The 14,548-nt window shown below is 36.9% G+C and overlaps 1 protein-coding gene across 6 annotated transcripts in view; it reads right to left on the bottom strand.

The window, feature by feature from the left end:
• AKAP13 (A-kinase anchoring protein 13) overlaps nucleotides 1-14,548 on the bottom strand; it is a 399,825-nt gene that overhangs the window by 183,115 nt on the left and 202,162 nt on the right. For all 6 annotated transcript variants that reach the window (XR_011170310.1, XM_069098536.1, XM_069098533.1 and 3 more), the window contains one exon: nucleotides 10,286-10,469. Coding sequence is in view for 5 of the 6 variants with exons in the window: in XM_069098536.1 (XP_068954637.1) it covers nucleotides 10,286-10,469 (184 nt within the window). In the remaining variant the exon portion in view is untranslated. The remainder of the gene's footprint in view (nucleotides 1-10,285; nucleotides 10,470-14,548) is intronic.

The following is a 14,548-nucleotide window of genomic DNA, read 5'->3' as shown; positions in this document are numbered from 1 at the left end:
CTATTATCATTCCCATTTTATAAATGAGGAAAGGCACAGGTTAAATGACTTCCAGCTACTAAGTGTCTAAGAGCAAGGTTCGAATTCAGGTCTTTCTGACTCCAAGTTCAACACTCCATGTACTACCAGACCTAGCTGCAGTAACAAAAAGTTATTAGTATCTTTCTACTGTTAATTAGTTATATGTTTAAATTAAATACATGTTATTTATGTATTTAAAGGGGAGGGGCATGTAGGTGGCACAGTAGATAGAGCACTGGCTTGGAATCCAGAACTCACTTTCCTGCGTTCAAATGCGGCCTCAGATGTTAATTGTGTAACCCTAGGCAAGTTACAAGTCATTTAACCCTATTTGTCTCAAAATCCTCACTTGTAAAAAATGTGCTGCAGAACGAATTGGCAAATCACCCCAGTATGTTTACCAAAATTGGGTCACAAAGAGTCAGACACGACTGAAACAACCCAACAACAAAACAACAAATTTAAAATGGAAAGAAGGTTCTTTGTAGTCATTGCCTTATTCTATCATACACACCTTTCCATTTCTAGGCTTTGCTCTCATATTTACTTCATCCTGAAACTGCACTGAAGGAAAATCCTGGGCTTTCAACATCACATATTGTTGCTATCGGAAACAACATAACAGATTAAGCTATGTCATGTCACAACTCTTGGAAGCAAAACTGAGATCTAAGTGATAGACTGACCATTCATGGGCTTAATAGATTTCCACTCACTTGATAGAGGTACTATAATGACCTCAATAATAGCCCAATAAATCAGTCAACCAAGCATTTATTAAATAGTGACAATGTGCCAGGTGTTATACTAAATGCTAGGGAGATACAAGACAAAAAAGTCCTGCCCTTACCCTCAAAGATCTTCTATTTGAATGAAGGAGGATGGAGGATACAGTGGGTACAAGAATAACACACACATGTATATATACATACACACATGTGTATCTCTAGACAGACACACGTATATAGGTGTGTATGTTTCTGTGTGCATTTCATTACACAGACATCCCAATTATGTCAGATACTGCAATACACAAAATCAGAGATCAACACTTCATATACATATCTATGTATACATGCACATGCTTTGCATAGTAGGTAGCGTTAAACTAAGTCTTTTTAATATCATAAAACTTATAGATCTTAAACTGATTCTAGAAGAAATCCAGAGTTCAGGAGGCATAGGCAAGGAAGGAGGTCATTCTAGCCAGAACGTCTAGTGCAAGAATATTTACTCTAGTATCATTTGTTTCACTTGTGCAATAAACAAACTGATTTAGATACACATGGCTTAGAGGTTGTAGCAGCAAGCACCCCAGCATCCCAGGGTGGCTGACAACACAGGTTCTTAGATCTGCTTTTCTAAAGGAAAGCAACTCAAAATGGGTTAACAATATTGCTTTAATCAAACAGATCAATTACCTAGTTCAGGGGAAAAAAGTCAGCACCCCGAACTTCAGAGTATACAGAGGTTACAAGCAGAAATTATAAGAAGATAGAGAAACAAACAGATCAAGCAGATAGGCTTGCAACTGTCCAACCATTACATCCATACCTAGTCAGTTACCAGAGAGGGAAGCATCAACATCTGGGTTTTTCAAAGCCGGGGGGCTCAATGGCTGCCCAGAGTCTCCTCTGGTCAAATCAAACAACACTTCTCAAAGTGAGCCCCAAAACAAAGCCTCACATCGGGGTTTATATGGCCTTCTCCTGGCTCAGAGAATGTCACAACCCTCTTGACCCACTGCCCAATCACAAAATATCTCCTGAAAAACAAGCCTCTCACCACAGGCTCCAGGTGCACTTAAGCCTATCAAAGTGCCCAGTGGCAGGGAAGATCTTAAATTTGCATTCCCATTACAGAGGTGAAGACCACAGGCTAGAGTACAACGGTTTAATGAGTTCCTCAGTATTTTCAAGAGGGCTAACAGTGTCAATACTAAAGACTTCATTATAAGGAAGGTCTCTCTTACATCAAATTCTACAGGAACTCTAATAGGTATCTGCATAGAAAGGATAAGTTTTTCCTAGGAAGGGGCTACAGATAAAAGGATAAGTTTTAACTTAATTATATAAGCTTAAAATATAACCAAAATATAGTCCTCTACAATGCCATACCCTAAAAGCCATTTTCTTTTTCATTCATCTTATTTTCCTCTAGGCATCTCTCCATCCCTCTTGTCTATAAAACATGGTTTGTGAGGAGGACAGATGTGCTATGCTAGTGTGCCCTAGAGTAGAGAAATGCTGAATAACTGCTGTGGCAACACTAAAGAGTTAAAGCTCTTAAAATAATAACTTCTGCTGTATGATGGCAAGTGCAATGTGAATGACACCTTATGATCACAAATTATAAACACTGTAACACACAGCCTATATCATTGATACACAGACAATGATATAATATGAAAGCGTCACACTTCATTTCCAAAGGCAGTTGTCATCACCAAAATGGAATACCAAAATGCTACCTAAAATTTATTTTTAGTTATCTAAAGCATTACCAAAGTAGAAGAATTAATACAGTACCCAGGGATGCAAAGAGTAGGAAAGTATAATGACACTGGAAAAAACACTTCAATGAAAATGTGTTGTCCTAGATATCAAGGCCTTAGAGAAACTGGGATAAGTTACTTTTAGACTAATTTTTCAAATACTGAGGGTGGGGGAATAGAAGAGAGAAGGAGGAAGAGTGAAAGAGAGAGGAGTGGGGGAGAGGAGAGCATTTGCAAAAGTAGTCATTCCATATCTTCACTTGTTAAAATTCTTCTAATAACCTAGAGGAACAGTTTAAGTGCTACCTAAAACTGAATTTTTGTCATTGAATTTTCTTAAAGAGTTCTTTGTTACCACCTCTCTTTTGTCTAAATCACAGTCTACCTTCAGTCAGTCATTTTATTCATGTCAGTACCCTTTGTCTAATGGGCTGTAGAATACTTACAGGCAGGAACTATTATATTTTTCATCTATTCCTAGTACCTAATAATGACCTTCTTCAAGTTTGGACAAATTGAAATATACACTTATGTACAAGATCCCATGAAAAGAAAAATTATAAAGTATTAAATTATATATTGTCCATACTCTCTAAAAAATTATACTTGTAAAAGAAAAAAAAATCCTTTATCATAACCTGATAGTATTTCCAAAAGAAGAAATACAAAAGGGATAAGGAAGATCAACCAGTGCCTCTGAAATACTATTTTAACATTAATGGGAAGGCCATCCAAGAATCATAAAGTGAACATTTGGTAAGAGCAAGCTCCCATAGACTTCTAATACAAGAGCTAAGGAACTCAAGATTTCTGGCTACAAATTTTCTACCCTTCCTTTATCATGGGGGTCTCCTCCAAGGCCAGGGAAGTTACCTAAAAATCATATATCATTAACTAGCACACCTTGAAAATATTCAACACACACACATACAAGCCAGTTCCTATTGAATTTGCTTATATAACAGCTAATATAAGGGAAGTCTTGCTTTTTCAGTTTATTGACATAGTTAATACCTACTTGACTTTGCTTCACATCTGAACTCCATCTATTTACTTTGCCTGCTGAGAATCCCTTTGAAATCTAAACATTTAATCACATCCCTTATTCCAGGGAAGAGGATAAAGTCAATTACCATCTCAGAGACTATTCCCAGCATGAAATGATGTATGGAGAAGAGCTGAAAAGATGAGGAGTGGGAGGAAGGGATGGAGATTGAGAACACTCACTGCCCTAGGAAACAAAAGACCTGGACACTAATTCCACTTTCTCTCTAGTATACCTTGGAGAGTCATGTAAACCCACTGGGTTTCACCTGAACCCTTCCACTCTAAATTATATAATTCTGCAATTCTGTTCTCACATTGGATATTCAGCTGAAGACAAAGTAATGGGCCACATAAGATTCAGATTTCTTCTAGAAATAGCACTTAATTTATATGGAGTATTCAAGTCTATAACATGCGCTCCTTATAGTAAACCTACCAGGTATGTAATTCTATTATTCTTATCCCTGTTTGATAGATGAGAAACCTTGACAGAAAGAAGAGACAGATATGAAGTCTGAAGAAAATATCACAATCCATCCTGACACAAAGGCATGATATGGTAATGATGTGGAACATCAATTCTCCAAATGTCTGTAGGAACTCTCTTGCTTTCTCTGTACCCAAAGTAGAACAGTTAATAACTTCCTGACTTACCTTGATAATGACTTCATTCTTCAAAAATGGAGGGGTCAAAAAAGGCAAATTCTACACTGGATATGATTTTCACTATCAGATAGGACTGGTTGCTGGAGAAGAAACATCAGAAAGGGACCAAGCATGGCTAGAGTTCTTCTGGAATAAGAAGGCAAAAGTCTGACATGTACCTTAAGTTTTGGCAAAATAGACTTCAAAGGGTTCCAAGGAAGATTACATTAGTATTGAATGGACTAAATAAACATCAATAGGGGAAATCCATTCAGGACAGATGAAAAGATTGTAAGAATTCTGAAGACAGAAAAAGAAACAATTTTTTAAAAGCATCAAGATTTTTCTGAAGATGCCCACATAGGTATATAAGGAAACTCACCAACTCAGCCTTTTAAAAGATAAAGAGAAAAAATGGAAGGGGAGTAACAAGGGATGACTATAAGCATGTGGCATAAAACTGTAAAACTAGAGTGGTAAAGTTCTGAATGAACTGAGGCTAAGAGAAGCTAAAGAAAACAAACACTGGAAACTGAGATACCCATCAACTGTGGAACAAGTAGGCAGGTTTCAGAAAAACCTGGAAAAGACTTATATGAAATGATGCAAAGTGAAGTGAGCAGAACCAACAGAACATTGTACACAGTAACAGCAATATAATATGATGATCACTGTGAATGATTTAGCTATTTTTCAGTAATACAATGATACAAGATGATTCCAAAGGACTCAATGATATTATCCATGTCCAGAGAAAGAACTGATGGAATCTGAATGTGGATTGAAGAATACATTTTTCACTTTATGTTTTTGTAGGGGTTTATATTTTCCTTCATAACATGACTAATATGGAAATATGTTTTACATGATTGTAATGTATAACCTATATCAAATTGCTTGCCATCTCAGGGAAGGAGGAGGGAAAGGAGAATGGTAGATAACTTTGAATTCAAAATTTAAAAAAAAAGAATTTTAAAATTTGTTTTTACATGTAATTGGGAAAAATAAAATATTTTTTAAAATAAAGAAAACAAACAAAAAATAAGCTATATTGGGGAAAGAGTCTTATATAAGTTTAGTTAGAATGATAGAGAAGGGGGAAAAAGAAAAGGGCACTAAAGACATCAAAAATAGAAGAAAGCAAAAAGGAATTCAGCAATGGGTACAAATAGTGCAATTCTGTTACTATCATGTAAAATTTAATTTACATTTCTTTTAAATCAAATAGTATATAACAAAAATTGACAGTTTCCACATGTATTCATTCCGCTTTTTTGTTCCTTGCATTTTAAATGCTCTTGTTTGTTGATCTTTTGACGTTTACATAAAAAAACTTAATTTAGTCTGTTTTTTTCTGGGAGGGGTAGGGTACGGTTAATAAAAACATAAGAAAAGTTGATATCTTATTTAAAACTCAGAACAGGGAACATAAAACTTTCCTAACAGCAATGATTATTTTAAAAAAAACTTCGATTTTGTATTACAGTAAATTAAAAGAAGAGAAGAGCAAAGGAAGTGGGGAGAGGGAAGCAAACCAACTACAAAGAAATTTATACACACACACATGTGTGTATGTGTGTGTGTGTATGGAAGCAAAGAGAAAAGGAATCAGACTTGAAGGAGGAAAGTTTTCCATAGCTTTCTAAGCTCAGTTAAACTAAACAAATAGTTATCACCAGTCTACTTACTAAGTGAAAGGCATTGAGTTACAATCAGAATCCTTGGTAAACTCTGCAGCCCTATAAAAAGAGGTCTAGACTGGGAACTAGAAGACACAAATTCTGCCACTGACTAGCTTTGTGCTCATGGGTAAGTTACTTAACCATTTATAAAATTAGGAGATAAGCTCTGATGATTTCAAAGTTTTTCCAGTTTTAATATCCTATGATTCTACCTTAGTTATACTTGGGAAGAGAAAATGAAAAGACATCACTTATTCTTTCCTTTTCAAATGCTAATCATCAGGAAAAGGTATTGAACTTGACCCTGTTTGCCTCAGTTTCTTCATTTGTAAAATGAACTGAAAAAGGAAATGACAGACCACTCCAGTATCCTTGTCTCGCAGAGATCAGGACAATTATTCAAGGTGACTTCATCTGAATCTTGGTTTCCTAATTGTAAAAGGAGACTGATGGACGAGACAATCTCTTAATATTTTTCTAGTTCTAAATCTTGCATGATCATGAGGCTACCTCTAGTTCTTCCAACTTCACTTTATCTTTAAATTTTGACAAAGGTTCTTAATCTGGGCTCCATTAACTTATTATAAAAAGTATTCTTGTAACTGCATTTCAATATAATTGGTTTCCTTTGCAATCCTAATGTAGTTTATTTTATTCAAGTAAAATATTATTGCAAGAAGGTGTCCATATACTTCAATGGACTGCCAAAGGGATCTATGACATAAAAAGGTTAAAATTCCTTATTTTTTAGATTCAATTTGCAGCTACAGTGGTAGATAAAACAAAACCACTCTTCAAAGCAGCAGATGAAATCAAAGTCAGGCATTACTAGGGAATTAAAGTAGATGATCTATCCAACAGTCAAAGGATGCTGAGGCAGGAGAGGAAGGTGAGAAGGGAAGTATATATTTAGAAATGATAGTGTAAAACAAAAGGTATTAAAAAAATTAAAAGGAGAAAAAAAAAACTAAAGCAAAGACTCAACATACTTCATTCATCCTGACTAAAATTAGAGATTTCCTAAAATAAGCTAAGAGACATCTAGGCAGTGTAGTTGATAGGTGGATAGAGAGCTGCGTCTAGAATTCGGAAGTTGTTGTTGAGTTGTGTCTAACTATTCATGCCTTCATTTTGGGTTTTCTTAGCAAAGATAATGGAGTGGTTTGCTGTTTCCTTCTCCAGCTCATTTTACAGATGAGGAAACTGAGGCAAACAGGGGTAAGTGACTTGCCCAGGAATGTACACCTGATTCCAGGCTTGGTGCTCTATTCACTGCACCACCCAGCTGGAGTCAGGAAGATCTGAGTTTATATCCGGCCTCAGACACTTACTAGCTGTATGACCCTAAGCAAGTCACTTCACCATTTTCCTCAGTTTCCTCATCTGTAAAATGAGCTGGAGAAGGAAATAGCAAACTACTCCAGTATCTTTACAAAGAAAACAAACAAAAAAAGAGTCACAGTCGGATATGACTGAAAACTTAAAAAACAAAAAATCAGGGCAGTTAGTTTATACAATAAATAGCACCCAGCCTGGTTTCAGGAAGATCTGAGTTCAAATCCTGCCTCAGACACTTAGTAGCTTTGTAACACTGGGCAGTCACTTAACCTCAGTTTCCTCATCTATAAAATGAGCTGGAAAAGGAAACCGCAAACCATTCTAGTATCTTTGCCAAGAAAACTCCAAATTGGGTCAAGAAGGGTCAGAGATATCTCAATAAAGTAATCTAACTGTCCAATTACTTAGAACCTTCACAAATCATGGAAGTTTTAAACAGCAGAGCTAGGATTCAAACCAGGTCACCAGATGTCAAATCCAAATGCTATTTCCACTAAACTACAAAGGAAGAATGGAACATCTTTTATGAACTTTGCAAAGAAACCATTTGAGTACTAGATTGAATTACTCTGTCTTCTGGGTTATAGGGCATAGCTGAAATGTTTTGAGTTCTTTTCCCCATCTATTCTTTTGGGTCAAGATATACCAGTTATTAGAAGGAATAAGAAGATCCCATAATTCCCACCAGTAACCATGAAGCATTCTAATTACTTAAGAGGCAGTCTAAAATTAAAGAATAGGCCAATTAGCTCTCTTTACAGATGTGGGGGTATGTGGGGGGGTGTGAATCTCAAATTGACAAGAGAGCGCTCTGATTGTAAAGATGTCCCTGTCATCAGAGAGCAAAAGAAGAGCAGTATAACAAAGCATGAAAGCGAGGGGCAGGGGCAACTATCACAGGCTCTAAGTTAAATATAACAAACCTCAGTTACAGAATAGCTTAAAAAGTTACAGTATGACTGATCTGCACTAAGCAGCACTCTCTCCTTTTTTCGGGGGGTGTGGGTGGGGCTAATGCATTTTCCATTAACTCCAACCCCATTCTTGATTATTCTGAGTATTATTTTTTTCTTTGTGAAAGACAACCTAGCAAATGTATGGGGTAAGAAGGGAAAAGAAAGAGGTGCCAGAAAAAGAGCAAACGGTGGTTTCAGCAGTATAAATGGGAATGAGGAAGGAGGCCCAGGTACAGCACACTCTGAACCCAGGGTCTAAGAGGATCAGTGATATGAGCTGGAGTTTACAGTCCAATGAAGTTCAGAATGAGAGCTCTAAAGCCAAGGGCAAGACTGGTGGGAGCAGGCTTGAGAAGGAGCAGAGTCCCTGAGAAGTCTCTGGGGTTGGCAGGGAACAACATTGGATCTTTTACACCCTCTGGCACCCATTCCCATCCCCCACCAAATACATAAATACATGAGTACAGAAGCCAGTGCAACAACACTTTTAAACAAAAACTATCATACAACCTCTTATTTCCTTAAAGTTGTGTTGCAATATCAGTCTTGTGACACAGCTTTCAAGTACAAAAAGGAGCTCTCGTAATAACTTTATTTCCCTATTTGAATTAAAGTACAATACTAACCTTACCAGTCAGTCTTTGGTGGAACTGGTATTATCTAGTATATGTTCTGAACTGTACAACCAAATCTGAAGGAATTCCATTTGAAATGCATACCCCTTTATTCCACAAGGCTAACTGCTTAAACTTCTAGCACTCTGCTTTTTTCCCCCCAGTACAGACAGCAGGCCAATTTCAATTATCCTAAATGAGTAGTCTTAACATTAGTCAGATGGGAATTGTATGGCCACTGGCATATCACTGAACTAGAACAATGTGTCAACAGAGCCCAGGTATCCATACACACATATATTCAAGAGACTTACATAGCAATCTCCTACATCCATGAAACACCAGTCAGCGACATTTTTCAACATCAACCATTTTTGGTGGTTCTACTAGCAAACTTAGGATGTAGTTACAAGTTACTGGCACAAGCACAGAGAGAATTTGATTCTGAAAACTCTCCAAACCTTTCTCCACCCCCAAATAAAGCACCCACAAAGTTATACTCAAGGAGAGGACGAGGCCCAAGAACTGGGGAACACTAACCGAAAAAAACACAAGTTATTGTTCTGTCAAGGAACACCTGCAGAAGAATGAGTATACTTGGTTTTAGTTGGTTCTGTGTAAAGAAAAAAACCACCAGATTACTGTGGCAGAAAACCAAACCAAACCAATATATTATTATTTAGGAAACTGTGCCTGTAATTTCTGCCTTTACTAGTATTCCACTGAAATACAAGTTTATTCTTGTCCAGCTAGTTCGATTTTTGTCATTTTTTTAAAAATGATAAAAAAAACTTCCTAAATCTATTAACTGTAAAAATAACCAAAAAAGCACTCTTAAAAAAGAAGACTAGAGAAAAACTGAAGACAAACATGCACACTGAAGGCATTACTTACTGCAAGTTTCCAGGACAACTCTGTTGACTTTTCTGTATTCATAGAAGAGACCTCTGTTCTCTATTTTAACCACATAAGTTACAATTCAAAGCAATTGCTTGTGGTTAATATATGTTTTCCATACATAATTATGGTATTAAAGTATTGACTTCTAATTCAAAGAAACAACATCTTGAAGAAACAAATGCAAGTGTCACGTCTTAGAATCTCTACAAATTGCCTAATGTTACCAAAAATCCCTGACTCATTAAACATTTTCAGTAAAGAATGAGAGAACAAAAAGCTATGCAAGAGGCATGCCCCACCCCCAACTAATAAAACAGGAGTTCAGAGTAAAGAAAATAGGGAGAAAGAGTGAGAAATAGGGTGAAAAAAAACCCCAAACCTAGATTTCCCACAAGCCTTAATATTCTTCCAGATAAGATAGTAAGGACAAGTTTTCAATGATCTAGCAGAATATATGGGCTTTGGTCTCAATTAGTGGCAAAGTATAAAGGACGGGAAGAATAACAACCAGTGTGTTAAAATGAATGGGAGTGTGAAGGTATGAGGTGATGGCTGAAAGGAAGAGAATAGGGGGGGAAAAAAGCTTACTCTGTCAGAAGTCGATGAAGCTTCTGATACCCCCGATCTAAAGCCAGGCTTGCTGGAGTCTCTCCTTCATTGTTGTGTATGCTGAGAGCTCCTCTTCCACCTGGCTTCTGTAACAGAAACCAAGTTAACCTCAGCAGTCCCAGTCTCACAGCAAAATGCATTAATGTTTCCCGTGGGCCACCATCTACAAAGAAATGAAAGAGAATGAACAGTTAGGTTAAAATACATATTACCTCCCAAATTCATGAACAAAAACCCAGGTATTTGGTTTAAGCTCCTCACACACAATTTTACCACGGTTAACATGAAATGGGCTCCTACTCAACACTTTGCAAAGTTACATACTGAAGTCACAAAGAGGAGGAAAAAATTCTCCTGAAATATTCAACTGTCTATCAGGAAGGCTATCATTTCAGTTCGCTAACCTAACTCCCCCAATTGTTTAATCATTTGGTGCAACCAGTCTCCACATCTTTAGGGGTGACTCCCACCTGCTGCCACCTGCCCCCCAACCCCACTAAAAAGCTCAATTACTAAATAGTGTGGCTGCAGCCCAACAAAATGAGAAGCCAAGGGGGGGAAAGGATTTAAGGCTTCGAGAGGTATATTCTTGGGGGTGTAATTACACTTAAAAAGAACACCCAGTCAGGAGCTGGCAAGTTATATATTAAAAACAGGTTCTACTTGTTAAAGTACAAACAGGTATTTTCTTCCCACATTAAGCGTGAATCAAATTGCTGGCATTGCCAGCTTTTGTGTTTAATGAGAGAAAGAAATGCTTCTCCAGGCATAACAAGAGAGGCTAACTTTAAGGTACAACAAACTTAGAATTGAACAAAGGAAGGAAAAACTTGCTCATTTTATCATTATGGGCTTCCCAAGTGCTTCTCCCTTTATGGAATATCATTTTTTAACCTGTTTTGTAGGTTCAACCAACAGATAAGATTCTTTCTGGCAATGATAAATGAGTTATTTTCTTATGTTTAAGATATCTTTACTTGGTCTCTGACAGAAACATTCAAAATTATGGGCTACTAAAAGGACAATAATGCCTGACCTAGATCAAAAATTTTTAAGCATTTTGTGTGTGTGTGTGTGTGTGTATGTGATGAATCTCCATTGGTAATCAAGTGAAGCCTATAGGTACCTTCTCAGAATCATGTTTTTAAATGCACAAAATAAAATGCACAGGTAGATTACAATGAAAATCAATTATATTGGAATACAGTTATCAAAATCAGGCTTGCTTAAGCAGAACTTGGACTGCCCCACCTAGTCTCCATAAAACCCCTGAATAGCCCTGATCTCAGTGATGGTCTGACTCTGGAGTTCCTGGAGCTACTCTGAAGCATGAACCAAGCAGTTTCAGTGTGCACATTGTATAACCATATGGCAAGTCCTATGAGCAGCTTCTTGGCAAGACCATCAAGGAGCTGCTTTTCTTGTCATGGCCTGAAAAACATTATGCCCGAGGTTCACTGGCTACATCCTTGGTTATGCCCCTTCCCTGCCCTTTCCCATTCCCACATTAGTGGTACTAGTTCCCCAGTGAGAGGATGGGTAGGCTGCTTCTCTTCTTGTCCCTATCTCCCATTTCTTTGACTTTCTCCAGTAATACCGCATTCATTCTCTTTTGGAATTACCCATAAATTACCCTTGAACAAAAAGGCCTAAAACTTTCAACATTGTCTGGCTTATCGAATTCTTCTGCAAAGTTCTAGCAATAGTCTCTACCACAAAACTGAGTATCTATGTATTCAGTTCTGAGATGATTTATCTAAGATAAGCTAAAATCGAAAGAAGAAACACAGAATTTAAGATTTATAGTGGAATAATTTGTTTAAATAAAATGTTCCACAAGATACTTTGGAATTTGAAACACTTTGTAACTTGAAGGAGAAAAAAACCCTAATTAAAAAGGAAATAAATTCTTTCTACCTCTGATGATAATGACTTGGTTTTTATTAATACTATAAACACCAAAATCCATATAGATTTAAAAAATGCTTTAAATTGAATTGAAGGTAATTTCTCTAAAGAATAATTTTGAGATACAATAAAAGTCACCACTGAAATTTCTGTCTTGTCTCTTCCTGAAACATTTTTCCTCCTTCCCTTCCTTTTCCTTCCTTCTAGCAGATACTTACAAATCCAATCCCACTACTGAAAGACATTTTTCTGTTTCCAATTTGGACCAGTCTGCCCTTCCTCAGGCATCCTGGTTCTCTCCCCTTTCCAATCCTCTACTCCCACTGGATTAATGTATGAACGCTGGACTTTAAATATGGACACCTGAATTGCGTTAGCCCTCCCAACAGTTCAGAAATCCCAAGTTTAGGCAATCCACAAGCCTCAATCTCCCTAGCAGCAGTGATGACAGGTATGTGTCACCATGCCGACTCAGAAACAATTTTCTAAAAGGAATCTCTATGGAATTGGCAGCTAGGTGGAATACTAGATATAGCACTGGGTCTAAAGTCAGGAAGACCTAAATTAAAATCTGGTCTCAGTGTTTAGCTATATAACCCTGAATAGTTTACTGAAACTCTGATTGTCTCAGTTTCCTCAACTGTAGAATGGGGATAACAGAATCTATCTCTCATACTTGTTGATTAAATCAAATGAAATAATAATTGTAAAGCATGCTGCACAGTACCTGTTAGACAAGAGGCATAAAATAAATGCTTAGCCTAAATAGACAGTTTTCAAAAGAAATCAAAGCAATCAAGTCATATGAAAAATGTTCTTAATAACTGATAATTAAAGGTGGTCAAATTTTTAAAAAAAATTGAGGGGGCAGCTAGATGGCTAAGTGAATAGAGTACCAGCCCTGGAGTCTGGACCACCTGAGTTCAAATCCGGCCTTAGACACTTAACACTTACTAGCCATGTGACCTTGGACAAGTCACTTAATCTCAATTGTCCTGCCTTGCCCCCTTCCAATCCCCCCCCCAAAAAAACTGAGTACTACCTCACATCTTTCAGATTGGCTAATATGACAGAAAAGGAAAATGACAAATGCTGTAGGAGATGTGGAAAAACAGGGATACTAATGCACTGTTGGTGGAGCTGTGGACTAATTCAACCATTCTGGAGAATAATTCAGAACTGTGCCCCAACAGCTATAAAACTGCGCATACCCTTTGGCCAAGCAATATGACTACCAGATCTGTAACTGAAAGAAATCAAAGGAAAAGGACCTCTATGTACAAAAATGTTTATTGCAGCTTCTTCTGTGGTGGCAGAGAATTAGAAACTGAGGGGATGCCCATTAACTGGGCAATGGCTGAATAAGTTGTGATATATGAATATGATAGAACACTCTAGGGTTATAAGAAATGAAGGGGATGGTATCAGAAAAACCGGGGAAGACTTCTATAAATTGGTGCAAAGTAAACAGAACATTGTACACAGAAACAACAATATATGATAACAGTAATCAACTATGAAAGACTTAGCTACTCTGATCAACAGAATGACTCACAACAATTCCAAAGGATTCACGACAACAAAGGCTATCGAGAGAGAGAGAGAGAGAGAGAGAGAGAGAGAGAGAGAGAGAGAGAAAGAGAGGGGGGGGGATGAACTCTGAATACAGCTTAAAGTATGTTTTTTTCACTTTATTTTGTTTTTTCCCCTTGCAATATAACTATTGTGCAAATACATTTTATATCACTTCATATGTATAATGAGTATCATACTTCTTGCCTTCTCAATGGGTGGTGGTAGGAGTGAGGGAATTTGGAAATGAAGATAATTTTTTTTTCTAAATGCCTAACCTAATCTAAAATGAAATGGGATTTAAAGGGAATGACCACTTTCATTGTGTTCCTTTAGGTTCTTACTCATGTTGTCTACTACCACTGTAAAATCTTCGTCAGAAGTTTTTTTTTTTTTTAACTAATAATCAGGGTTTTAGTCAATAAGAATAAATGAAAAATTACCAAACAGCACCTGTCTGTATTCACCCCCTGTCTTTCATTTGGAAGTAATGGCAGAGGATGGTTCCAGTTATTGTGTTTGTTGAGACTAGATACATGCTGCCCCCAAATCTAACAACACAGAAAAAGAAGAAACACACATGTTCTTTAAGGAGTTCAAAATTATGATATTCTTATCACTGAAGACTGCTTCATTCATGCTCTGATGACCCTTTGGGAAATCACTGTCAACCAATTTCAACAAAGTATTAAGATGAAATAATATATATGCATAATGTGATAATAACATCAACATCATATTAATAACAATTCACATACATAT

This window comes from Petaurus breviceps, unplaced genomic scaffold (assembly GCF_028583685.1).
Source record: "Petaurus breviceps papuanus isolate PSGF00001 unplaced genomic scaffold, PetGlider_PUasm1.0 37, whole genome shotgun sequence".
NCBI classification, from domain to species: Eukaryota; Metazoa; Chordata; class Mammalia; order Diprotodontia; family Petauridae; genus Petaurus; species Petaurus breviceps.
This window is presented reverse-complemented; position numbering and strand designations above follow the sequence as displayed.